General features: G+C 38.1%; 1 protein-coding gene across 1 annotated transcript in view; it reads right to left on the bottom strand.

Moving 5' to 3' along the window:
• Window positions 1–27,736, bottom strand: part of LOC126335948 (guanylate cyclase 32E-like) — a 437,004-nt gene that overhangs the window by 23,412 nt on the left and 385,856 nt on the right. The window contains exon 22 of the mRNA XM_049999424.1: window positions 23,038–23,149. Coding sequence (XP_049855381.1) covers window positions 23,038–23,149 — 112 coding nt within the window. The remainder of the gene's footprint in view (window positions 1–23,037; window positions 23,150–27,736) is intronic.

Here is a 27,736-nt window from a genome sequence, read left to right as displayed (position 1 = left end):
ATTAACTTACATTTTTATACTTTTAGAGCAGGCAGCCATTCATCACACAAACTAGAAATTCTGTTAAGTCATCTTATCTCCTACAGTCACTCTATGATTACAACTTTCCTTACACCACAGAAAACTCAGCAAACAACAGCAGATTGCTGCACACCCTGTCTCCCAGATCATTTATGTATAAAGAAAATGAAATGGTCCTATCACACTTTCCTGGATCACTCCTGATGAAACACTTTGTCTCTGATGAACAGTTGTCATCAAGATATAGGCACTGGATTTTATTAATTAAGAAGTCTTCAGGCCCTCACATATCTGGGAATCTATTCAATTTGCTCATATCTCTGTTAACAGTCTGCAGTGAGGCACTGTCTCGAATGCTTTTCAGAAATCAAGTGATGTGGAATCGGTCGGCTGTCGTTCATCCATAGGTTGCAGTATATCATGAGAGAAAAGGACAAACTTAAGTTTTGTATGAGTGTTGCTTTCTAAAACCATACTGATTTGTGGAAGCAGCTTTTCCATCCCAAGGAAATTTGTGAGAAAAGGGCAAACTAAGTTTTGCATGATTGTTGCTTTCTAATACCATACTGATTTGTGGAAGCAGCTTTTCCATCCCAAGGAAATTTATTATATCTGAACTCAGAATGTTGTTGATGTGGCCTTCAGTCCAGAGATTGGTTTGATGCAGCTCTCCATGCTACTCTATCCTATGTAAGCCTCTTCATCTCTGAATAACTACTGCAACCTACATCCTTCTGAATATGCTTAATGTGTTCATCTCTTGGTCTCCCTCTATGATTTTTACCCTCCATGCTTCCCTCCAATACTAAATTGGTGATCCCTTGATGCCTCAGAATGTGTCCTACCAATCACTCCATTCTTCTAGTCAAGTTTTGCCACAAATTCCTCTTCTCCACAATTCTACATCCTCATTAGTTACACGAGCTACCCATATACATACCCCTTAGAATCTGTTCAAGAATTCTGCAGCAAACTGACGTTGAGGATACTGATCTGTAATTTTATGGATCTGTTCTTTTACCCATCTTATACGCAGGAGTCATCTGCACTTTTTTCCCATTGCTTGGGACTTTGTGCTGGTTGCTAAGGTACAATGGTGATAGCTGTTGTATGTTTCGTGCATAGATCTTTTTATAGAGACATGAATCTCTACTAACATTTGCCTGTTGTCATTTCAACATACTTTTTTGCACCTATAGGGCAACAGTCTTTGCTTCCTCATCACTTTCTGAATTTTGTTGTTAAATCATGGTGGATCTTTTCCATCCTTAATCCACTTACTAGACACATTATTCTCCATATGATTTATAATATATTTAATCTTTGCTTGTAATTCCTCTGTCCATCTTAATGGAACTGAGTGCATCAATTCAGTGTCTAAGTGAGATGCTAACAATTGCTTATCTACTTTTTCTAGCAGAATCACTCTCCCATCCTTTTTGACCAATTTATCAACTTTAGTAACCATAGTCACTTTGATGACATCATGGTCAGTAATTCCCATCTCTATGCTAACACTGTCAATAAGGTCATGCCTGTTTGTAGCTAGAAGTTGTAAAACGTTTGCATTGCATTTGGACTGTCAAACTACCTGCTCGAGACAGATTTTGAAAACATGTTCAGAAGTACTTCACAAGACTGTCCATCTGTAGCCCCTCCAATGAATCCATAGATGTCCCAATCTATACATGGTAGGTTAAAGTCACCTCCACCTAGTATTGCATGATCTAGATATTTATGCACTATTCACTGTAGACTTTGTTTGAATGACTAAAACTGTCACAGAAGAATTGCATGATCAGTAAAAACATCCAACAATTAACTGGATTTCATCTAGACCTTTTATATGTGACCAGATAACTTCACTGTCACACTCAATTTCAACCTAAATAGAGGCAATATTTTTGTCAACTGCAATAAACACTTCCCATCCTACAGCATCTAATCTGTATTTCCGATATTGTTCCACAACTTGCTAAGTATGTCAGAGATTTCTACTTTGAGTTTCAAACAGCTCTTGAGCACAAGAATAATTTGAGCACAAGAACGTTCCCATAGGGCAATAAATTTGGGAACTTTATTATGAATACATCAACAATTTACTGATAAAATTTTGTCAGTTGAAGTGTCTTTACTCTGAGCACAGTCTGATTTCTCCATCTGCATATCATCTTGGCGAGTGTTCATTGGAGTACCTTGCACTACGACCTAAGCTAAGAAACCCCATTTGCACTCCACAAGTACTCTGCTACCCAAGTATCTGCTTGATTTGTATAATTCACCTATGACCTATCAAGGAGATTCCTACATTTCCTCGCTCAATACTGCAGGTCCAGAAACCTGCAGCCAAGACTGCCACAGAGTCGATGAAACCTTTGGTTGACACTTTCCAGTTGGCTTCAAACCAAGGGACCCTGATCTGGGGACAATGCTGAAAAATTGTGAGCTGTGCTTGCACCCCATGTTTGAGACCTGCAGCCTTCACTACTCCCACCACCCACCTGTACGAATTAAGGTGGCCTCAGAACCTACGTGGTAGGTATCGTTGGTGCCAACGTCAGCCACAACTTGCAGATGACTGCACTCTGCATGCTCAACAGCCATAGGCAAGGCTTCCTCCACATCTGGAATGAGAAATATCAAGGCCACCTTGGCTTTCTTTCCAGCTCTGAATGCTACCCCACTAAGGGGCTCCACAACGTGCCTAACATTAAAGTGCACAATAACTAGCAAATCTGTACCCATGTACGCCTGTGCAGACCTCACTGAAGGAACAGCTACTTGTTCTCACAGGACAAATAGGTGAAGCCAGATGGCCAGCCTCCATACTGGTTGGCGCTCCACCTTGAGCGACACAAATGCTTTACCACCTGTCAGGCAGGTCCATGGCATTGGGTACACCAGCTCCATCTGCATCAGCCCACAGCATGCACACATCCTACTCATCCTAGCAAGACTAACTGAAGAAGTAAACTATAAAAGCAGACAGAAATCTAGAGAGCAACTTCTTGTCCTCTTGACATGCCACCAATGGATGCTGATGCCTTAATGTAATATGCAGCTAGCTGCTCAAACTTTCTGAATTTACGCTTACAGTTTGAAAAAATGGGACATTGAACCTCTTAACCCTCCTAGTACCACTGGGGTCAATTTGACACCATAAACAAACTGAAAAATCATATCCTTCTTGTTTACAAAGCTCCCCCTGCCCCTCACCACACTAATATATTGCTTTCTCTCTCTGAGTCAACTGCATCCAGTGTTGTTTCCTGTTCAAGGAGATGAACCCATGTTTCATCACTTCTGACAATGTTCGCCAAAAAAATGTCACGATCAGTCTCATCATGTACAAGCAATTCTGCACAGATGGATCTTTACTGCCCTTTATGGTCTTCTGTTAGGCGGTGAGGAACCCAGAGGATGCACATCTTTGAGTACCCCAACTAGTGAACAAGCGCATCAGCACTACTGGTGGATGAGTGTGCTAGCACTACCAACAGAGACTCCCAGCGAGGTGTCTGATTGCGATCCATTGATCACCTCAAATGAGAGTGTCCACACATTACAACACTACAAGGGTTACAGTTGTGCGTGGCCAGCCAGCACATGGGAGATTGGGCAACCTTGTTGCTATGATAATAGACGCCTCACCCAATGACTCTCCATGCTTTTGTTCACTTCCGGGTCTCTGCAGCCATCTGCAAGTACCTATGAATATCTGTGACATTTGGGTTCTGCCCCCAAACGAATCTCAATGATGGGTCTCTGTTGGAATGCACCTCATTACAGACAACATTTGAAGGCTACCTATAGTGCTGCCACGTATAAGAACTTTATGAAACTATACGGGCTAAAGTAGGGATACTCCACACTGTCCCACAACAAATTCTACATTTTTTCAACCATAATTGGCAGAGAGAAAAAGCTGCCCCATTATTCACCGAATGCCGCTCTTAGTTGGTAGCTCACGCCCTAAAACACTCCAACTTAAAAGTTTGTAGCCAGACTTTATGTGATCATTTGCCTTGAAATTCTTCCTTTAGGAAGAAAGGAAGTTTAGGATTTAATGTCACATTGACAATGAGGTCATCAGAGATGGAGCACAATCTTGAACTGTTTGAAGGACAGGAAAGTAAATTGGCTATGCTCTTTCAAAGGAACCATCTGGAATTTGCCTGGAGCGATTCAGGTAAATCATGAAAAAGATAAATCTGGATTGTCCGACATAGGTTTGAAATATTTATTCACAGGTACCACTATTCAGATTATGTAAACACAAGTTACAAAATTTGTATCATCAGAAGAGGTAATGAAAAAATGTGCAATTAATATTTCATAAATCTCCACACATATTTTTACAAGACAGATAAATAATGATGGTTATCATTAAATTCATAAGATTTATACACAAATGTACTACCTCAAATATGGATCACTCGTAATGGTTCAGTAATGATACTAACCAAAAAAAATATCTGCATAAAATTTTTCAATTTTGTGACTTTTACCATTTTACTTGTGCAGCCTTTCATGTTTTGTGGTGTGACCAAACAATGCATGAGACAACACCATTGTGATAAAAAACTTTACCAAAACACTACAGTAAAAAAAAAGTTTATTTAGTAAGCTGCCACCAGATGAATTCCACTCGTAAGCTGATTGAGATGTTGATTTCATTGTAATGATATCTTGTGGTGACAGCCCCCCCCCCCCCCCAACAAGGACAACAAGAGGACAACAGTGCTACTTCAAAGCATCAAGATTTCCAGAGACGACCATCAAGAACTTATGGCTATCGGCTGCAGTACCATCTAAGTTGTACAGGTTACCAAAAGTGCATAATAAGGTTACCCCATTACACTTAATAGTAAAAAAGCATAGGTCACCAGTTTCCTTTTGCTCCTATGATGAAACCAAAGCTGTAGCCCATGGGTAAGTCCATCATTCCCAGTGGTTGTGAATCTGTTTATGGAATACTTTGAGGAAACAGCTGTGAGCCCTTCCAGTTCCAAAGCAAACTACCGTATTTACTCGAATCTAAGCCGCACTTTTTTCCGGTTTTTGTAATCCAAAAAGCCGCCTGCGGCTTAGAATCGAGTGCAAAGCAAGCGGAAGTTCTGAAAATTGTTGGTGGGTGCCGCCACAACTTACTTCTGCCGTCGAATATATGTAGCGCTACACAGGCATGCTTTGTAGATAAATACTGGCGCCAAAACCTCTGCGTCAGTAAATAATTTTTTTAAAAAAATGTGGAAGACGAGCGTTTTTCTCCGCCCCGAGTTTCGACCACTGCATTTTCGTACATTATCCAACGAAGTAAATACAATTTCCGTATTGTTCATCTTCGAATGTAGCAGCATTTCAATGTACTACGAAAACCCGACTGGCAAGACTGTTTGGGATGTTTGTCAATATGGCCAACGCTACGTTTTGAATTTTTTTCCTATCTGTGAGAAGAGATGGTTGCTAATAGGAACTTTTATAAATCGTGAATCACATGCAGTATTCTCGTCACCATAAGAATGATACGAATATGGATATTTTCCATGTTTTGTTACGTGTTCGCTGCTATCTCATTTAAATCCTGTCTGCCTAATAAACCACGAAACTAGAGTGAGACAACAGCAAACGCGGAAGAATATACATATTGTGGCGACGACATTTATCCACTGCGCCAAAAACAGCGGGTGAAAGCTGCAGCTGATAGATATTTCTCTTTGCCGTAGTCGGCTTGGTTACGAGTTGTTTATTCTTGTTAGTTTTTGATCTGTGCTTAAAAAATAAAATGTTTTCTCATCTCATGAAAAAGCTGTTACTTCATAAAATATAAAGGCTCCCATAGTGGTGACCCCGAAAAATCGTAGCAGAAGCATAAAGAAAATATATATATCGACGAGAATAATGAATTCAGAGACAAAAGCATGGGGCAGTGAAATCAAGATTGAAGACTACAGTCTGTTCGACCAAGGATCGCGGTCCACGCCCTTTGATTCGCCACAAAATGGAACGACAGATGTTAACGCAAAAGATGGGAGTACCTACGCGCGACACGGAAATGTTAAGCTTTCCGCGTTCTGGCCGACGCGCCCCCAGCTTTGGTTTACGCAGGCTGAATGCATATTTCGGCAGCGTGGGGTGTCTAACAACATTGACAAATTTAATATAGTGGTTTCACATCTAAATTTAGAAGTGATAGAGCAAGTAGAAGAAACCTTGTCGCAACAAAATTACTTTGTGCTAAAGGAAGCTCTCATACAGCATTATACGTTGTCACCAGATTTGCGACTACAAAAAATTTTCGCATACGAAGATTTGGGCGACAAGACTCCGTCACAAGTACTCAAGGCCTTACGTACATTAGCCGGCCCGGAACTCCTACCTGAAGAGTCTTTACGTCTAATATGGCTTCGTAAACTTCCTGCCAACATCCGTGCCGTCATTGCAGCAGAAACAGACTTACCATTGCAAGTCTTAGCAAAAAAGGCAGACACCATCGAAAACACCTTAACCGAAGTTTCTGCGTATTCCAAATTCAACTACAGCCAGGATAGAGGCCCAAGAACGTGTAGTGTGATGGAATCTAACGCCAGTGAGCCAGGAACATGCACTAATACTTCCCAACAGCAGTGCTCATCGACCGAGCCCACCATACAGCAACTGGCAGCACAAGTGGCAAAACTCAACGTGCAAATAACTTCACACCACCAGCAGCTACGAAGTCGCAGTTGGAAAAAACGAAGAAATGCTATCCAACAGGATTTGACAGATCAATGGTGCTGGTACCACAGACGCTTCGGTAACACTGCCCGTCAATGTATTCAACCCTGCAGCTACCCAAACTTAAAAGGCGGGCGTTAAAGGGCGCTAACGTTCGTCAACAACAACATAGGCGCCCGAGTCATAGCGTGATTCAGAGAGGTGAAAACGCCACAGTATCTGCTGTCAACCAATCACACCGATTGTTCGTGTTGGACCTCTCTTCAAGTGAGAAGTTTCTGATTGACACAGGTTCAGAAGTCAGTGTTTAACCAAGAAAGAGAGGTGATATACTCACGACAACAACGCAGCATGTGCTGACTGCGGCAAACAATTCCAAAAATCTACCTATGACGAGAAACACTTGGCATTACAACTGAATTCTAACTTCCATCCAAAATGGAATTTTGTGGTTGCTGATGTGCCGAGTCCCATAATTGGAGCGGACTTTTTACGGAACTACCGACTTATGCCCGACCTGGTTAACCGTCGTTTGGTGACAGTTCCCACAGAAGGGATATTGCCTACTGAGTCTTCCGCGTCGGTTCAAGTGCAGTGCGATGTGCCCGTTCCTTCTGCACGAAGATTTCCGGCTCCTCTAGTGCGTCATCCGCGTCGGGATATTGTGATACGATTTCGTACCCGCAACTAAGCGGGGCGCACACGTGTGCGTCACGCAAGAAGACACCCGACAGTCGTAACGATTCGTATACTGTAGGCAATATCAGAGCACTGTCGGAGGAATCACTTTTTCGTAAACTGCTTCAAGACTTTCCAGCACTTACCGAACCCGTCGACGCAACCAGGAAATGCAGACACAATACTCAACACCACATCAGCACGACACAAGGTCAACCCGTTGCCTTCCGCCCGCGGCGTCTGCCTCCAGAGAAGCTGCTCGCGGCGCGAGCTGAGTTCGACAGACTTCTAAAAACAGGTATTGTAAGTAGGTCTGATAGTTCATGGGCATCTCCAATTCACATGGTCCGTAAAAAAGACAATTCATGGAGAGTATGTGGAGACAACAGGGCGCTCAATGCCCGCACGATTCCCGACCGCTACCCAGTACCCAATGTGACTGATTTTAACAGTACGATTAGCAATGCCAAAATATTTAGTGTGATTGATTGCGCCAAAGCATTTTCCCAGATTCCCATGGCTCCATCTGACATTAAAAAAACAGCAGTTATCACACCATTCGGTTTGTTTGAGTACAATTTTATGCCATTTGGCCTCAGAAACGCTGCCCAAACACGGCAAAGATTCATGCGTGAGGTGCTTCGAGAATTACCATTCGTATTTTGTTATATGGACGACATTTCAGTATTCACTGGTTCTGTATATCAGCATGTCGAACATCTGCGGCAGCTTTTCCGCCGTCTGACAGAGTATGGCATAATTATTAACGAAACAAAGTGCACGTTTGGAAAACGCGAGGTTAAGTTCCTGGGATATTTGGTTTCAGCAGCAGGCCTGTCACCTTTGCCTAAGCAGTACAACAGATGCCCCTTCCCACAACTTACAAAGGACTTCGCAGATTTTTAGGCATGCTCAACTATTACAGACGTCATTTACCTAAATTAGCTGCCGACCAAGAGCCAATCACAACGTTACTTGTAGGTAAAAGTACAACAGGAAATCGTAAAATCCCATGGAGTCCAGATGCTGAAGCAGCTTTCCATGACTTTGGGACATCCAAGATTGAGCGCTCCTTTAGCGCTCATGGTTGATGCGAGCCAAACAGCAGTGGGTGCAGCGCTACAGCTAGAAGTTGACGGCAGATGGCAGCCGCTCGCATTTTTCTCTAAAAATCTGACTCGACAGCAGCAAAAATGGAGTGCTATTGATCGTGAGTTGCTTGCTATTTACGTAGCCATAAAGCATTTTCGCACGTCTGTCGAAAGGAGGCACTTTGCAATTTTTACCGATCACAAGCCGTTAGTAGCTATATTTCAACGAGACACAGAGCTCAATTCACCACGTCAGCGCAGGCAAGTCGAGTACATTGCACAGTTCACAACTGACGTGCGTCACATTTCAGGAAAAGACAACCTGGTCGCAGATTGCCTGTCTAGGAATTGTGCCAGTTTAAATTCAGTTCGTTGGACCGAGTTAGCGCCTAAACAACGAGAAGATCCTTTCTTGCGCCGTCTAATAGAGGAACAGAGAACTGCGCTGCAGCTCAGACGTGTGTCTGTCCCAAACGTTCCAGACGGAATTTGGTGTGATGTAGCAAAACGAAAGGAGCGACCTTACATACCAGAACAATATCGTCGCGAGATTTATAATGCACTACATAACCTATCACATCCAGGAGTACGAGCTACAGCCAAGTTAGTTTCCTCCAAAGTAGTGTGGCCTGGAATACAAAAAGATTGTCGTGCATGGGCGCGTGCATGCCTAACATGCCAGCGTAATAAAAACAGCAGACATGTTTTTGCACCTATTGCTGACTTCCCGACGCCATCTGCAAGATTTTCACATATACATGTGGACAATTGGGGCCCGCTATCATGCTCTTCAGAACAACGCTATTTGCTCACAATCATTGATCGTTTTACCAGGTGGCCAGAAGTAGTTGTAATACAAGACATTTCTGCGGAGTCGGTTGCAAAAGCACTGTTGCATTCATGGTTCTCCAGGTTTGGCATTCCGCAAAACATAACAACAGATCGCGGAAGGCAGTTTGAAAGCCAACTTTTCAATGAACTTTTACTACTGTGCGGGTGCAACCATCTGCGCATCACAAGCTATCATCCATCTAGTAATGGAATGGTGGAACGATTACACCGCACGCTCAAAGCTGCATTAATGTGTAGTTCCACTTCATGGCCCGAAGCACTACCGCTGGTCCTACTCGGATTGAGAACGGTCGTGAAGGAGGACTTACAATGCTCTTCCGCAGAATTGGTTTATGGCGAGCAATTGAGGGTTCCTGGAGAATTTATCGTTCCAGATCTTCACAGCCGTTCGCCCCTGAACTATGCACGCAATTCGCGAGACAACTCAGCGTTAGAATGAGAAACATCAAACCCACTAACCCTGTCAGACATGGAGACAAGAGAGTGTTTTTACATAAAGACCTGCAAGCAACGTCCCACGTGTGGCTTAGGGATGATACGGTGCGCCCGCCGCTTGTTTCGCCTTACTCTGGACCATACAGGGTAATCACAAGAGGAAGCCACAGCTTCAAAATCGATAAGGATCGTTAAGAAGAGACAGTCTCAATTGAGCGGCTTAAACCTGCTTACACCGAAGAGGGTACACTCCCTCCTCGGTCTGCAAAATCACCCTCAAACGTGGAGGCCAAAGAAACAGCAGATAGTCTCGCCGAGCCCTCGGTTTCAGAAGAGGACAATGAAGCAGCAAGTGCAGAACAGGAGCAGCCATTGCCTGCACCAGATGTTTTCACGAGAGCTGGCAGAAAAATCAAGTGCAAGTTTCCCCACATACCTGGTGCACCCGGTTTCGAAAGGAAGGGGGCTGATGTGACGACGTCATTTATCCACTGCGCCAAAAACAGCGGGTGAAAGCTGCAGTTGATAGATATTTCTCTATGCCGTAGTCGGCTTGGTTACGAGTTGTTTATTCTTGTTAGTTTTTGATCTGTGCTTAAAAAATAAAATGTTTTCTCATCTCATGAACAAGCTGTTACTTCATAAAATATAAAGACTCCGATAATGTCATGTCATGTTTATATTCGTATTATTCTTACGCTTAACAGTGATACAGTCAGAAACGAAGCACGGCAATTGACTAGATTTTTAAATCTAAGATGACTAATTTCTGTGCAGAATGTAATTTACTAAAGAGGCGTCTGCAAAGATTTTCAAACGGAGAAAAATATTCGCTAAACTCTCGTTCAGAACATCTATCATACGGAGTCTATTATATGGTTCTTGTTGATCATTATCAAAGAAAGCAGCAGTGTAAGTTAACAACAAATAGCAGTCTCTTGTCACTGTTTCGCTAATGAGATGATTCCTCTCTCTCTCTCTCTCTCTCTCTCTCTTTTTTTTTTTTTTTGGTTGTAAACGGCGGTAGCGCGCACAAAAGCAAGCCATGCCGCGAGCGGGGACAGGTCGTAAACACGCACTATCAGAAAGCGACAAACAATGCATGACACAGTACAGTAATGCATTTTCAGCTTAGAGTGACGTAAACACCTATAACAAAGAAAACTGCGTTTATCACATCAAAGGAAAATAAGCAATCAATTCAAACCAGACGAAGCACGTGAAAAAGGGAGGGTAACCGTATAAATACGGACGGAGCGCCTGACGCATAGCAATGGCTACCTGGTAAAGCTTAACTGCTAAGCTTATGACTCGAACCAAACTACTGTAGCTGTATCGTCATTCAATCGACCTAAATTGTGTCTCATATTACCATGGACCAACTTTGTTTCGATTTGGAGATGCGGCCTAAAACTTTTCTCTCCCCTTGAATTTCGAGTCTCAAATTTCACGTGCGGCTTCGATTCGGGAAAAAAATTTTTCCTTGATTTCGAGTCTCATTTTTCAGGTGCGGCTTAGATTCGAGTAAATACGGTATTTCTACCAGGATGTGGATGACATATTTGTAATATGGTCTCATAGAATGGAGCTTAGTGAGTTTCTTCATCATTTGACCTCACACCACCCTAACATCAGATTACCACATGGAACTGGAGAAAGAAAGATTGATGCCATTCTTGGATGCTCTGGTGAAGTGGAAGGCAGATGGGTGACTTGGGCTGCCACCATCCTGCTCAGAACAGTGGTGTCTTGAAGTCTGTGATCATATGGCATGTACCCACTGACAAAGAGAGCTTGTCCTTTGAACTTCATCATCTATGACAGGTTTTCCACAGAAATGGCTACTCCACAGCCCAAACTGAACACTATGGCAATCAGTTTCCAAGTAAAAATAAATAGAAGAGGAAAAATGGAAGGCATTAGCAACATTGGCTAAGCAGGGACTGTCTCTGCAAAGATCAGCAGAAATATAAAGAAATTTAGTGTTGAATATGTGGCATATCCAGTCACCAAAACAAGCAGCCTGCTTAGCAGAGCAAAGGACAATTTAGGCTTATAAAAGCCAGGTATATACAATATATAGATATTAGCCTTAGAACATGGCCTCGTAAATGTAATAGTATGGGATTAGAAATAAGAGATAGAGTTTACCTACATCATTTATTATTTGCTGATGATCAGGTAGTCGGAGCACAAGATGGGGAGGATGCTAACTATATGTGCAATCGACTAGCAGTAGCATACAAAACTTGGGGTTTGAAGATTAATTACCAAAAACAGAATACTTGACTAATGATTCAGATGAGCTATACATTGAACGAAAGAAAAGCAAAAAGATAAACACTTTCTGTTATTTGGGATCCATTTTAGAAATTGAGGGAAAATCAGAGTCAGAAATCAATAAAAGAATTAGTAGCGGACGGAGGGTCATTAGGATGCTTAACTCAGTCTTGTGGAGCAGGAATGTAATGAGCAGAACTAAAAAATTAATATACAAATCCATATTAGAGAGTGTGGTACTGTATGGAACGGAGACCTGGACAATTAACATGAAGCACATTAAAAAATTACAAGCTCTAGAGATGGACTTTTGGAGAAGATCAGTAAGAATCTCCAGGAAAGAAAAGATAAGAAACCCCGAAGTAATAAGGAGAATGGAAATAAAAGAAAGAATATATGACGTAATGGATAGGAAGAACTTACAGTGGTACGGCCATGTATAACGAATGGAGAAAACCAGAATACCAAAATTGATAGTGGAGTGGGAACCGGAGGGGAGAAGAAGAAGAAGAGGACGACCTATGACCACCTGGCTCCAAAATGTACAGCACACAATGAGGACAATGGGCGCAGAGGAAGAAGACACGCAAGATCAAAACACCTGGAGAAATATTTTGAGAATATAGTTTAAGAATGTTTATTATTTGTATTGTAATTTCCAAGTAAATTATTATGTTGGAGATAAGCCTCTGTAATGAGGAAATGCTCAAAATAATAAATAATAATATACAATATCCCTTGTGAGTGTAGTACATCATACATTGGTGAAAAAACCAGAACAGTGCATGTTCATGTATAGAACACCAACTCCACACTAGGCTGAGACATCCAAGTACATCTGCAGTAGCTGAGCCCACTCTAGAATATACGCTTTCCATGAAGTATGATGAGAGAAAAATCCTTGTGAAGACTCCCAGATTCTGGGACAGAATCATTAAGGATATGACTGAAATCAAACTGGGAAAAACCTGATCAGTAGGAATGCTGGCTACAAAGTCAGCAAGTAAAGGGGCATCATGGTCAAATCACTGCAGGAGCTATGGAACCTGCACTAAGTGAACAGATTTGTGACCATGAAAATGAAGGTAACGTTTCTTTGGCACCGACTCCATTGGTGGAAAAGACATTAGACACCATTAATCTGACCACAAGTGATCACAGTTGCTGCCAAGGACTTGGACATGCACACAGACTTGGGCATGAATGGCACAAAAAAATGCTGGTAAATTGTATTTCTATGTGGCTCTCCATGTGTGGAACACTATACCAGAAACACCAAATATCTAGTTGCAGGATATGATACATAATATGAGGTGTTCAAAAAGTCTCTCTGCAGTGCTGTATGATTGTTAGCCATGTATGCCATATGATTGTTTGCCTGCCTGGGTTATGCACAACAATACTGCAGTGATATTCTGTAGCTATTCGTAGGAGAACTTGTATTAAGTGAAATACTGAACGGCTATTTTCAACAAGATGATGCAACCGTGCATACAGCTTGCATTTCAGTGTCACTGCTTGTTGATATATTGTTGGTGATCACATAATTTCAAAGGGGCTTTGGCTTCCATGATAACCTGAACTAACACCACTTGACTTTTCTTTCTGGGGTACAGCAAAAGCAACTGTCTATAAAAACTGTCCAAAATCCTTCAATGAACTGAAAACAGCAATATCCTCTTTCAATGCTTCTGTTATAGAAGAAATGTTAAAGCTTGTGTTTGGAAACATGATTAGATGAATTGAATTGTGTATTCAACAACAAGAGGGATGCTTTCAGCATTTAATGTGAAAATTTGTAAGTAAAAATGAATATTCAATAAATTAATAACTTGTATTTCACTGAGTTTCATTTCGGTATATTCACTGTGGCATATGGCATGCGGGCTAACCATCATATGGCACTGAGGAGAGACTTTTTGAACACCCCATATTAAAAGTCTGGGTACTTGATTTACCACTTGAATCCTTTGCATCTTCTCCCAGTGTCAGTGTTATGAAACTTTACAGATCAGAACAGGTAGATAGTGCTGCTGTTTAGCTGATCTTAATTTACATTAATTTACTCCTTCATTGTTCTTTCACTACTCACTACAGTCTTCATCCCTCTTGTTTTCTATTAATGTTGTGCATCTTCTTTAGACATTACTAACAGTGTTTGTGTTCTTTCACCAAAAAATCCATTATTTATGCTTTATCCCAAAATTACCTTGTATCCCATTGCCATCTCCCAGTGCCTCTATTTTTTGCAGTTTTTTTCCTTTAATTTGTTTTGACTTTAGGTCTCGTCTTTTGACCACATTTTGCTCAATCATATTTTCATCTTTAATTTGCCAGTTCTATACACCTCATTACTACACTTTAAATTTTAGTTTCATCTGCCAGTACATTACTCTCATAATTTCTTCCTTGACCATATGTTTCTCCTGATCTTGGCTATGGATGAACTCCTCCAACTCCCTGGGACTACTATACCTTACTTGTACCTTTCTTTTTTTCTTTTTCTTTATTACTGTTTCTTGTCTTTCCATTCCTTCTGTACAGGGAAATGTTCCAATATTCAAAAACCTGTTCTTCGCTTGGCAGTTGCTACTCTTTTTCACTTTTTCTGTTCTACTGGTTGATAAATAGACAATTCATTTCTGTCTCAAATATGTTTCTCCTTATCTTGGCTGTGGAGGAACATCTCAAACTCCCTGGCACTACTATACCTTACTTTTACCTTTTCTTTTTTTTCTTTTTCTTTATTTTTTACAGTTTCTTGTCTTTTCATACCTTCAGTACAGGGAAATGTTCCAATATTCAAAAACCTGTCCTTCGCTTGGCAGTTGCTACTATTTTCACTTTTTCTGTTCTACTGGTTGATAAATAGACAATTCATTTCTGTCTCAAATGTTCTTTAACCTTTGTAATCTATGTGTTGTATCAGCATAGTAACTCAAACATGAGATACTTTGTTTGAATGTATGAGTGTCATTGGTCTCTTATGTAGTAAATTCTATTTATTAGGTTCTACATCAGGTTCTCTGTATGAAAATGGACAAGGTGATTTTTTTAAAAAAAAATAATAAGTTAAAGTGCTAGCTTCAAATCATCTGAAATTACCAAACTAACTGCTTTGGAAACAATGAATTTACTGTTTTAATTGTAAAGTGCTAATCAATTGCTAATCTACCTGTACATTTCCACCTATATGTACATATCCGGTGTTCAATCTGCAGTTAAAATGTTTTTACCAGTTGTATTAAACTTGTTTTCTGTTCTCATTAAAACAGTATTCAATCTGCATTTAAAGCATTTTTACCTCCTATATTCAACTTGTTTTCTATTTTACTTAAAAAAAAAAAACACAGGAAAAATAACAGTTCCTCAGTGTCTACTTACATACTCTCAGTATTATAATTTTTATCAGTAGTTTTCTTAGGCTGAAGAAGGAAGGAAAGTAACTGCAGAAACACTAGTAAATAACAGACTTAATGTTTCATCAGTAAGTTTTTGCGAGGATTATTGTCTTTCTAGCAGAGCCTCTTCAGATGATTCATCTACTGCCAGCTATATGTCCATCAGGAATTCTGCATTGTCTTTTATTCTGCTATATTGTTTGAAGTGAAATGCAATGAAATGTTAGCATTGCATGTTTGGCCAGGATACCCACATCTGGGGTATTCAGCGACATGATGCAAGTCTTTAGGGTTGATGCTACTTCGGTGACTTGTGCATCAATGATGAAGAGAACAATACAACACCCAGTCCTCAAACAGATTACATCACCAACCCCCCCCCCCCCCTCCTTGTCCAGGAATTCAACTTGGGCCCCCCTACATGGCACTCAGACATGCTGGCTATTCAGTTATGGAGGTGGACATTGTTTGAAGTTACCCAACCAGACAGAGACCCTAAATTCTCAAATGCTACTGAGAAATGGATTGTACAAACATTTACTACGAAATTGCTTTAACAGGTTTACTACACTTACCCAAAATTCTTCCAATGAATCAGTATCTGCCATACACTTTCCCTAAAATTAATATATGGCCATCCTACTTCATATCATCTCAAACATCTATTTTGAGTTATTTATATGTCCATGGTATGTAACTGATGCTGTAATAGAGCAAGCAGAGTTTGTAAACCATGATATAAAATTCAAATTGCATTATGTATGTTCATCATTAGTTACCAGCCACTGTGGCAAAGCAGATATTTTTTGTGTGGCAATAATTCAGTGCTTGCAATATGACTAATTCACAACTTATCATGAGAAGTTTTAACCCCAACAATTTTGGTGGGAAACTTTTGCAAAACACTATGACTCTATGTGCTCTGTTTACACCAGAAATTTCATTTAACACTATGAAGGTATTAATTGCCCACTTCTTTTTCAGTGACTGCTCCATGATTTCATAACCTACATGTAACAGGAAAAAAAGATTTCCCAACAAAAACACAGCAAATATATGGACATTGACAAACACATGAATTGTGGCAGACAATGGACAGGATGAATCTGCACAGAAAAAAAAGAAATGACAGGATTTAATTGTAGATTTGCTTTCAAATATTACAAGTGAGTTTAGTGTGCTGAATACTAATATGGAGAGCATTTATTAGTGGGGTGGCATCATTTTTCTTGTGTGTCGTGTAAACCATTTACTTCTTGTGCATCACTTACTTATGTGAAGTCCTTCAGCTTAATCACATTGCCAACAGAGGAAGAGAGCAGGTCTATGAAACAACATTCTGAATATTGTTACAATCATTGTATGTGTCTACTTGAAATTACATTTAAACTTTCTAGTAATGCAGTAATAATTTACATAATGTACAATATGTTATAGTTCATACAACATAAGACACTGATAAAATAATAGTGTGTAGAGATAAGTAAAAGTTTTATTTAGATTTTCATCAGTCAGACTAACTGCATTATCACTTTTTCAAAGTTTAACATGTTGCAAAAACAGTCAGATATTTTTTCAGTATCTTGCAAGATGATTCAATAAGTTGTATTAACTACTACTTATTGTTTATTTTTCTTCCATTTTTTTCTGACAGTTGACAACCAATCAAGAGAAGAACTCAAGAGATGACTAATTGAATATAATGCAAACCAATTGTTGTAGCATGATGAATCTCTACAGAAGAGTTGTAATTTTATTATGAATGTAGGAGCTATCCATCAAATACATTAATGATTAGTACTAAATCACATAAAGAGAAGCAAAGCCTGGATGATCCCACACTGCATGGTGGACTTGGCAACAAAGACTTGTGAACTTCATAGGGAAAAAATATATTTTCATGCCACCAACATGGCTTCAAGGAAAGTAAATTGACTCAAACTGCTCCTTTTGCCGTTGTAGCCCTAACAGAAGTAGACCAAATATAATCTGAAAAGTACTTCGCCATTAAAAATCATTTGGTGTTATAGATCACACCACACTGTTGAGTCAACGGGAACATTTGAGAGTTAGGCAACCACCTATCAGTGAAAGAAACTTGTTTCTGTAGACCAGAAAACAGGTAACTAAGTAGTATAGTTCCCAGTTATTCTGAAGAACAAAATCTAAAACATAGTGTCCTACAAAGCTCTACTTTAGAAACTCTTCCTACTTTTTATAAATTATTTATATCCAGTCAGCTCCTATCATAAACATATTAAATCTACATATGGCAGCAATGTATTGATCAAATATAGATCTACTGAAGATTTCCAGAGTGAAATTCAGAAGTGCAGCTCACACACTGAAAAATACTTTTTTGCAAATAACCTTATACTAAATACACAAAAACTCTTTGAGTCTCTTGCTCAATACAGAATATCCACACAGTAGCACCAACTATTTAGTAAAACACTTTAAAATGCACAACTCACAAAATATCTTTGAATATGAATTCAACATGATCTAAGATGCAACAAGCATGTACAACAAATAAGTAAAAGTAAATCAAATTTCATTTGCTGTTTCAGTGTGCCCAAAAAAAAAAGCATGGATGCATGGATTTACTCAAGAAGAGTCATTGCTGCAATATAGTATTATTTTCTGGGGACACTCAAGCACCAGTAAATTATAAGAATCATGGAATCTGTAATGTCACAAATCTCTTGCTAACCTATTTTTAGTAAATTAAAAATTCTTTATAATTATGAAAAGCAGGCAAATAAAACAGAAAACTTTGCTAGCTTTTCAATGACTCCTTTTTCAAACTGAGTACACACACATACACACCCACACACCCACACACCCACATATAGCAGCCAAATGGAATCAATAGCTCAGCTATACCCAGAGGCACACCACCAAAGAAAAATTTTGTTTCCTTCAATACAAGGAAAAAGCAGGATATGTTCATTCATCAGACACACCTAACACTGAGACAAAATTCATCTCTGGAAAAAAGAAAAAGGTTGTTTAATTGAGAGTTACAAAAATAGATATAGAATAATATTAAACATCTGTCAAAAATTACTCCTCTGAAATGTTTCTATATTGTATAAGAATCATGAAGGTAAAATTTAAACTTTACATGACTTAAGCTTAAACAGAAATAGAATATTTTAAAACAAAATAAAAATAGAAAAATATTTTGTTAATATAACAAATATGAAATTAGTGTGTGATGTTAATGTGTGAAATGTATGAACTGCACTATTTAACTGTAAGAGAACTTCATATGTTGCTGATAAATGTAGTGTATTGTAATTTTTGTTTGCTTTCCCTCTTTGTTTGATCATACCATGCCATGTCACCACAGTAATCCACATCGCATTTATCACCATATCATTTTGTATTATCCATAATATCTTAATGTTGACTTGTCCTATATTGTACTGTACCTCTTGTCTGCACATTATTTATGGAATAATAAAATACAGTTACAATGACCTTATCAGCCACACAAATGAAATATATTCTCACAATGCCTTCCATACTTTATCATGTTTCCTGTACATACATACAGACATTTATTCTTGTTTAATAGATAATGAATATGACATTTCGTAATGATGTGGAATGTGTCACTTTAACACAAGTTGTCTTTACAGAAAATAATTTTTTTCCCAGCATAATTTACCCCTTTCTGTACCAAATCCAGAATAGTGAATATCATCCTTTCTTCTAGTGTTGTAGCTATGCACTTTACTATTATTTTTGAATTGGGATGGGTTATTAATGCCAAATTTCATAAGTGAGTATAAGTATTTTGAAGGTACTGTGAATATCCCGAGTTCCTTAAATAAATGTCTGCAAGGTGATCTTCGGTGGGCTCCAGCTATTATTCTGATTACATGCTTTTGTGCAATGAATACTTTCTCTCTTAATGACGAATTGCCCCAAAATGTGATGCCATATGAAAGCAGTTAATAAAAACAGTTGTAGTAGGCTAATTTACTGATATGTGTATCACCAAAATTTTCAGTAATCCTAATAGCATAAGTAGCTGAACCTAACCGTTTCAGCAGATCATCGATGTGTTTCTTCCAATTCAATTTCTCATCAATGCACCCACCCAGATATGTTGAGTATTCTGCCTTAGCAACAGACTTCCATTCGTGGTCTATATTTATCAATGGTGTTATGCCATTTACTGTACAGAACGGTATAAACTGTGTTTTCTCAAAATTAGTGAGAGTCCATTTGCAGATAACCACTTAATAATTTTTTGAAAGACATTGTCTACAATTTCCTCAGCTGATTCTTGCTTCTTGGATGTGATTACTATACTCATTTCACAAGCAAAAAGAACTAGCTTTGCATCTTCATAAATATAGAGTGGCAAGTCGTTAATATATATTAAGAACAAGAAGGGACTCAAGACTGAACCCTGTGGGACACCATTCTTGACACCTCTCCAGTTAGATGACTCTTTTGGTTTTTGCAGACTATCTGGACTGTTAATATCAACCTTCTGCATTCTTCCAGTTAAGTATGAATTAAACCATTTGTGCACTGTCCCACTCATACCACAATACTTGAGCTTATCTATAAGAATTTCATGAAAAGCCTTTCAGAGATCACAAAATATCCCCACATTTGATATTCAGTTATTTAATGCATTTAATATTTAATCAGTGAAATCATATATAGCATTGTCTGTTGCAAAGCCTTACTGAAAACCAAATTGACTTTTTTTTAGTACTTCATTTTTACAAATATGTGATGCTACTCTTGAATACATTACTTTTTCAAGAATTTTGGATAAAGCTGTCAGAAGTGAGATTGGGTTGTAGTTGTTAGCACCAGATCTATCCCCTTTTTATACATTGATCTAACAATAGCATATTTGAGTCTATCTGGGAAAATGCCCTGTTTCAGTGAGCTACTACATTTGTGGCTGGAATCCTACTTATTTGTTGGGAACAAGCTTTTAGTACTCTGTGGGAAGTGCCATCAATTCCATGTGAGCTTTTACTTTTGAGTGGATTCATTATTTTCCTAATTTCAGTATGAGAGGTGGGTTGAATTTCAATTTTATCAAATTGCGTAGGTACTGCCTCTTCCATATACTGCCTTGCATTTTCTAATGAATAACTGAATCCTATTTTCTCTACAGCACTTAAGAAATGGTTATTAAAATGTTTTCTACTTCTGACTTCTTGTTAACAAACTTTTCATTGAGTTTGACAGAAAGAAAGACTTCCTGTGCTTTCAGTTGCCCTGTTTTCCTTTTCAAATTATTCCAAATTGTTTCAATTTTATTGTCAGATGTGCTATTCTCAGACATAATGCACTTACTCCTGGACTTTTTAATAACTTTTATTAATATAGTGCAGTCGTTTTTATAATGTTTCAATGTTTTGATATCATTACTCTTCCTAGCTAAAAGATACATTTCCCTTTTCTGTTTACAAGGTATTTTTATCCCTTTAGTAAGCCATGGCTTTTTAAATTGTTTCTTGCAATTATATTTCACTGTTTTCTTAGGGAAACTGTTTTCAAATATACTCACAAAGGTGTCATGAAATAGGTTAAATTTTATATTAGCATCATGTTCCCTGTACACCTCATCCCAAGTCTAACTGTTGCAAGCTTTCCCTAAAATTTTGAATAGTTAAATCGTTAATGGGACATACTATTTTGGAGGACTGTTTTGCGTTGTTTTATGGAGCTATATCATATACTGTAACTAGCTGTGCATGATGATGAGACCATTCTTAACAGGAAAAGTATTTATTTGATTAAATTTATCTGTGTCTATGAAAATGTTAACTATCAGTGTGCTGCTTTTCTGTACCACCCAAGTAGGAAAATCAATAACTGATGCCAATTTGGAAAAAAAAACTCCTTCAGAAAATCTGTGTTGAAATCCCCACAAACAATAATTTGCTTTCCTTTGTCTGACAGGTTGCACAACAAAGAATCCACTTTTTTCAAAAATAGCTGAAAATTTCCAGTGGTGACCTATACATGGCTACAATTATAAAAGTGCCATTATTTACTTTATGCTCACATGCACATGCTTCTATATGTTGCTCTACACAAAATTTTTTAGTTTCAACATTTTTCACACTATGGCTGATTTTAACATACATGGCAACTAGTCCTCCCTCCATAGTGTCTCTACTTACATGTGCAGAAAGCTTATATCCACCTACATTTACCATTTCCATACCTGTGACTATATGATGTTCAGACAGGCATAGTACCATCTATTCCACTCTCAGTTTCTAAATCTTCTAAACAAACGAGAAGCTGATCTTCTTTGTTTTTTAGTCCCCTGATATTCTGATGCAATATATTAACATTATTTTTCACTGTGCTTTTATGTGAATCTTGTGACATACTAACATTATTTTTCACTGTACTATTATGAGAGTCTTGTGATATCTTCACAGCTCTAGTACCTGCCTGTCTGAACTTTTCATTAAGCTTAATTTCAATCAATTAAGTATTATCATGAGTTTCAGTGCCCCCTTAAAGATTTTGCTATCATTCCAACAAGTCTAGCCTTCCTATTGAGATGCAGGCCATGTCTTGTGAATTCCCACCTACCAATACTATCAACAGGAACCAAACCTATGCCTGACAAAGTAGCCACCCGAAGCATCTGATCTAGCTCCCTATTGACCCTCCCGACAGAGGTGTTCAGTTGGGGCCGGTCATACCGCATGAAAGCAGGAACCAAGCCAACATTTGTATGGTTTGTTGCAGATGCTATTTTTACCAGGTAACACTCAATATTGAAGCTCTGATCCCTATCAATACTATTTCCTGCTCCAGCTACTACCACAATATGATCCAGCTTTGTGAAACCATTGCAAAATGATCCTACATCCTCTATCACTTGGCTAAGACCTGCACTGAGCTTGAAAATACTTGTGACTTAGTACCTGTCACCTAATTTTTCCTGCAGGATCTGGTCCACACCTCTTCCATGGCTACTACCTAACACTGTACTAATGCTAAACTCAAGAAAGCTGATTTACATCTTGTAAATTTCAAAATATTTGAGAAGTGAAAGTTAAAAGTTCTCCAACATCCAGCTCAATTTGTCATGCAAATAATTATGAGCATATACACAGTTAAAATAGTTCCATAAATTGGTAATATTTATAACCAGACACACAGATGCAACTTGTACTGATGTTCAGAGCCTAAGGAATTATCAGCTTTTAGTATTTTAGTTACGTATTTGCCGAACAGCTTTACTCTTACATGCCTATTGCATTTGCTGTTTATTGTTTCATGCAGACTGTTATTATTGCTTTTTTATATTTACTAGTTGAAGTTACACTTGATGTTTGTCTCTTCTGACCTTATCTTTCCAATATTTTCACAACATGCTGACAGAGCATAAAATTCTTGGGAAAGAATAACTAGAACTTACATATGTATTTTTGAATCCTGCCATTTATTACCAGATACACAGATGTAAGTGGTACTGACATTCTGAGCCAAAGATACTACTACAAGCTTTTAATATTTTAGTTACCTATTTGCTGAATAGCTTAACAACTTACTGTCTGAACTGATGCTGCTGTATGAGGAACCATGTGTTTCATCAAGTATATGTGACATTTGCCATGCAGGTTCCTTGCCAAGCAACCAGTATGTCCTCATCTCTCCTTTTCCCTTGAAACAAGCAGAAACTCATTTTAAAGTGCAAATAAGCATTATGATAATGACTGAATGATATAAAAAAAGTGCCAGCCCTTAGGAATAGTTTCAAGAATGGACTTTTATAAGTACAGTTTACAGGCACAAACCGCTCTTACAGTGTGAATAAACATTGTGATGAAGAAGGAGTGATACAAAATATGCCAGCACTTAAGAGTTGTTTCATGAATGGACTTATACAAGGAGTACAGCTTATAAGGATATACAACAGCTGGAGCTATATACATTCAATCTGGGTAATGGCAATTGGTGTGATTACTTTTTTGGTTATTTTTCTTAAAACTACAGGTTATTATCAACAGTTAGAAGCTTTGTGAAGATTTTTCCATTATTATTAAGTAATTTAATAAATAAAATTTTCCTTCCAATACAGTAATAACTTAGTGTGTCTCAGTGGTCTGGGTCAAGTCTTACAATTGGATGCCACTTTGGTGACTTGCATGCCCCTAAAATATGCCAGTTACCTAACCAGGACAGAGGACCTACAGTTTACTGTAGACTCTGAACCATGTGTAATTCCTGGCAATTCTTCACATTGTTGAGGGGTGGAGGCTAGGTTAAAACAAAACTGAAAAATCTTTGGTCTGACTGGAATTCAATCATGTGACCTCTTGGTTTCCAGGCAAGCACTTTACTGCTAGACCGCCAGGTGTAACTGCCTTCCAATGATTCCATATCCTTGAACAAAAATGACTGAAGATTAATTTTATTTCTTATACTACTTCATAATATAAGGAATTCACATACCCTCTATTATCTTAATTAAATAAGGACCAATTTTTTTTTTTTAAAAAAAAAAGAAAAAATCATGCCCAGCAGTAAGTCAACTACAGCTGCACAATTTTCTCATGTGCAAATAATCTGCTGCAAAAATAATCTTGGAGCAGTTTAATAACGAGCAGAGGCATGTCATTTCAACATATGAGTGTTGATTGGGCAATGATTTATTAGACTTAATGACAGCATGAGCTGCAGCACACTGCAGTGTGGTCTCAGCACTCTGAGACTGCAGATGTGTGTGCAAGTTGCTTTTATGTGAGTGTATGTGTGTGCGTGTGTGTATGTGCCTCTACTGCTTTAATTGTGTGAATCTTTTTATTGTGCCTATCGCAACTCAGTATCTACACTACATGGTGAGTAGCAACTTTCCTTCTCTGGTATTGTTACATTCCATCCTGGATTTTCCATTGTTTGATCTTTCCTGTTTTGTATAGTTTGTCTCCAATAAAATAGTTTAAATTCAATTTATGTGAGATGAATTTGTGTATTTTAAAGTTTTAATTCCAGTTCTACACTTCTCCATTATGTGAGTGTGGTGTTAGACTCAGTAGAATGGTTTGATGCAGCTCTCTGCACTATTATATCGTATGTCAGCCTCTTCATCTCTGACCAACTATTCACCCCTTGCTCTCCCTCTACAACTGCCCCCACCCCCCTCACACACACACACACACACACACACACACACACACACACACACACACACATTTTCATCCACTACCGAAACTGATGATTCCTTCATGCCTTGGGATGTATCCTACCAGCCATTCCTTTCTGTTAGTCAAATTGTGGTATAAATTTGCTTTTCCCCAATTTGATTTAGAATCTCCTCATTAGTTGCTCTATCTACCCATCTAATTGTCAGCATTCTTCTGTAGCACCACATTTTGAAAGCATCTATTCTCTTCTTGTCTGAAATAGTTTTTAACAATATAAACATAATTGAATGTAATATTTTGGCTTGTATGTTTCAACATATACAAAAAACTTATATAGAAGCCTTATCTTGCATTACTTCTGGTATTTATGGATGACAGTTTCACATACACTCTATGCAGGATGTCAAGAATCTTGGTCCAAGTACCTCTCTATGTGACTCATCTCTGAATTTTGAAACAAAACAAAAACAAACATTAATTTAAAAATGATCCATTATATTTTGGTACTGCAGTAGTGCAAATCATATCATACTATCAAAATGTTTCTCCATTTGCCATTAGCAACAAGACTTCTGAGAAGGTATTTAACATGGCTACATTGAAAGATGGGCAGCACAATTTAAGTTTATAACAGAAACCACTTCCATCGAAGTCAAATGGTAAAGTATTAGTACTATGTTTCCTGCACAGATAACCTTTCTACTCAGTTAAAATATGGGTCTCTACAATCATGTTGACATATTTGGATGCAAACTGACAGTTCACTAATAAACTATTTGCCTGCTGTCAAATGTTATTCAAATCAGGAGTGACCAAATCAGTGCGTTAGATGTGATACTTCCACTTTGTGGCTGGAAAGTCTTCTGATTTGAATCCCATGGGTTTCCTTCTATGAGGTAACCTAAAAACTTGAAACAACCATTCATCATGTGTGAACTGACAGTTCTCCTCCATGCAGTTATGGCTTCTGTTTATGCTTAAATGTTGCAAATGTTCATACTCATGTGATTCAGCAACCAGAAACATGTAATGTCACCAAGGAAAACAGTTTTAAACACTGGTTGTAAATTAATGCAAATATATCATGTTTTTCTTTTCTTTTCCTTTCTTTTTCTTCCTTTTAAATTCATAATGAGCTATGTTGAGTGTTGTGCTTCTATCTGTATTGTACTCTGTAACTGAACATAGATTTACACATCACAAATAAAATGTGACGTACTGCTTGCTAAATTACTACAGAAAAATCTTTCTTACGTATTACTGCCAAATCTCACAATGAAAAACATTTTAACAATTTGAATTCGAACTGCAAGGGATTGAACTCAAAAAATTTGAAAGCTGCTACTACAATGTTACCAATCAGCTACAACAGTGAGCTGCTGAGAGCATTTGTGACAACTAAGATAACAGCATATCATAGTCTCCACCAAGTAGTAGTAGTCATTTGCATACTTTATAAGTTCTTTTCTTCAAAATTGACGACTGTACAAAATTTTGACACAGAGTGTCTTCATTTTATAATATACAACTACACTGCAGTGTGAAGAGTTTTGATGTAAATTTTTGGAAACTGTGTTTAATTTTTTATTTGTTAATTGCAAATGGCTGTAATTGTTTTCAGGACTAAATTCAAACAGTTTCTCGTAAGTTCTGCAATTCACTGCAGAAGATTGAAGCATATATGCACTCAAGGCAAATAGTTTTTTTTCTGTATCTCCCAGTAATTTCCAACAGGCAATTCTCCACTGTTCACTGAACAAGGCTGCTACATTAAAATTACATGTCTCACTCATCTGGTAATATATATGGATTGCAATCTTCCTTTTCTCACATCTTCCCCAGAAGCCTGTTTAGTTTACTAACAGTTCTCCAAGCCATTTGTAGTCTTCTATTTATTTCTTCTCCCATCCATCCAGTAAGCTACAATTGTACAAATACAAAAACTCTTGAATTTATTATATCAATTAATTGTCAATTTGTACTGTTTCCTATTTCATTCGGCCATTGTACATAGTTATAACAGTTTTTCAGGTCTGATTTTAAACTTGCTCTTTTAGGTTCTTCCATTCATTGCTGAGGGCTGAAGTGTATTTGCTGGTAAACAGTGCAATGCCATCAGCAAAACAAAAGTGCAACCTCTCAAGGTATTTCTTAATGGTGTGGCTTTGAGATATGCAAAATATTACAACAACTGATCTTGTCAACTTCTTCAGATACCATGAGTCACTTGTTACATGTAACGTTTGGTCAGACTGCAACCAGACTATGTTCTATTAACACATATTCCTTCTTTATCTTCGCAGAACATGGCAATTCACAAATTAAAACTAACAGTTTTTCAGGAAACTTCACAAGTACCAACAGTTATAAACTCTGTGGTCACAACTCTCCCTCTGAAATAATCTTAATTTCTCAGTTTACGAACACCAGCTTCCGCAAATGCAGCATCTATCCTGCTTGATGCAGAGAAAGCTGGAATCTCCCATCTTCTCTAGTTACCACCCCTACTACCACTTACCATTTTTTTCTTCTATCTTCTGTCTCTAAGTGATATTTAGTTCTGATTTTATGTAACCTGCATCTCTGATGCTGGCATAAATCTATCTATTTCTTATTTAAATTAGATTTCATTCTCAGATTATCTGATTGCAAAAATATAATTAGTTTTGTTTTAAAACATGTTTACTAACAATGATGCATAATTAAAATTTATATTACAGTACACAAACTGAAAACATTTTGAGTTAATAGACAGAGTTGATAATAAAGACACCACTCATTATAAGGATTGGCATTTTGTATTTTCAGTAACAAAGCTAAAACACTGTAAAGTTAAGTAACTTAAATAGTTTTTAAGTTCAGAAATAGTCACATTTTCCCTTTGTTCTTTATAGGCTCCAACAGTTGCCATTATACTTCTGTTACCCTAATTTTTATGTACAACATGGGACATGTCAATTAATTAAGCCATTAATTGAGTTTTTGCATAATTTATCATAATTTTCAATATGGCATTTGTACTTGAACTTATAAATATGATAGCACAGCATGTGCATATGTAATACTTTCATCAACTTCTCAAATTTCCTAGATCACCTCATAT

Source organism: Schistocerca gregaria, chromosome 2 (genome assembly GCF_023897955.1).
Source record: "Schistocerca gregaria isolate iqSchGreg1 chromosome 2, iqSchGreg1.2, whole genome shotgun sequence".
Lineage (NCBI taxonomy): Eukaryota > Metazoa > Arthropoda > Insecta > Orthoptera > Acrididae > Schistocerca > Schistocerca gregaria.
Note: the sequence above shows the minus strand (reverse complement) of the source record. Positions and strands in the feature narration are given on the sequence as shown.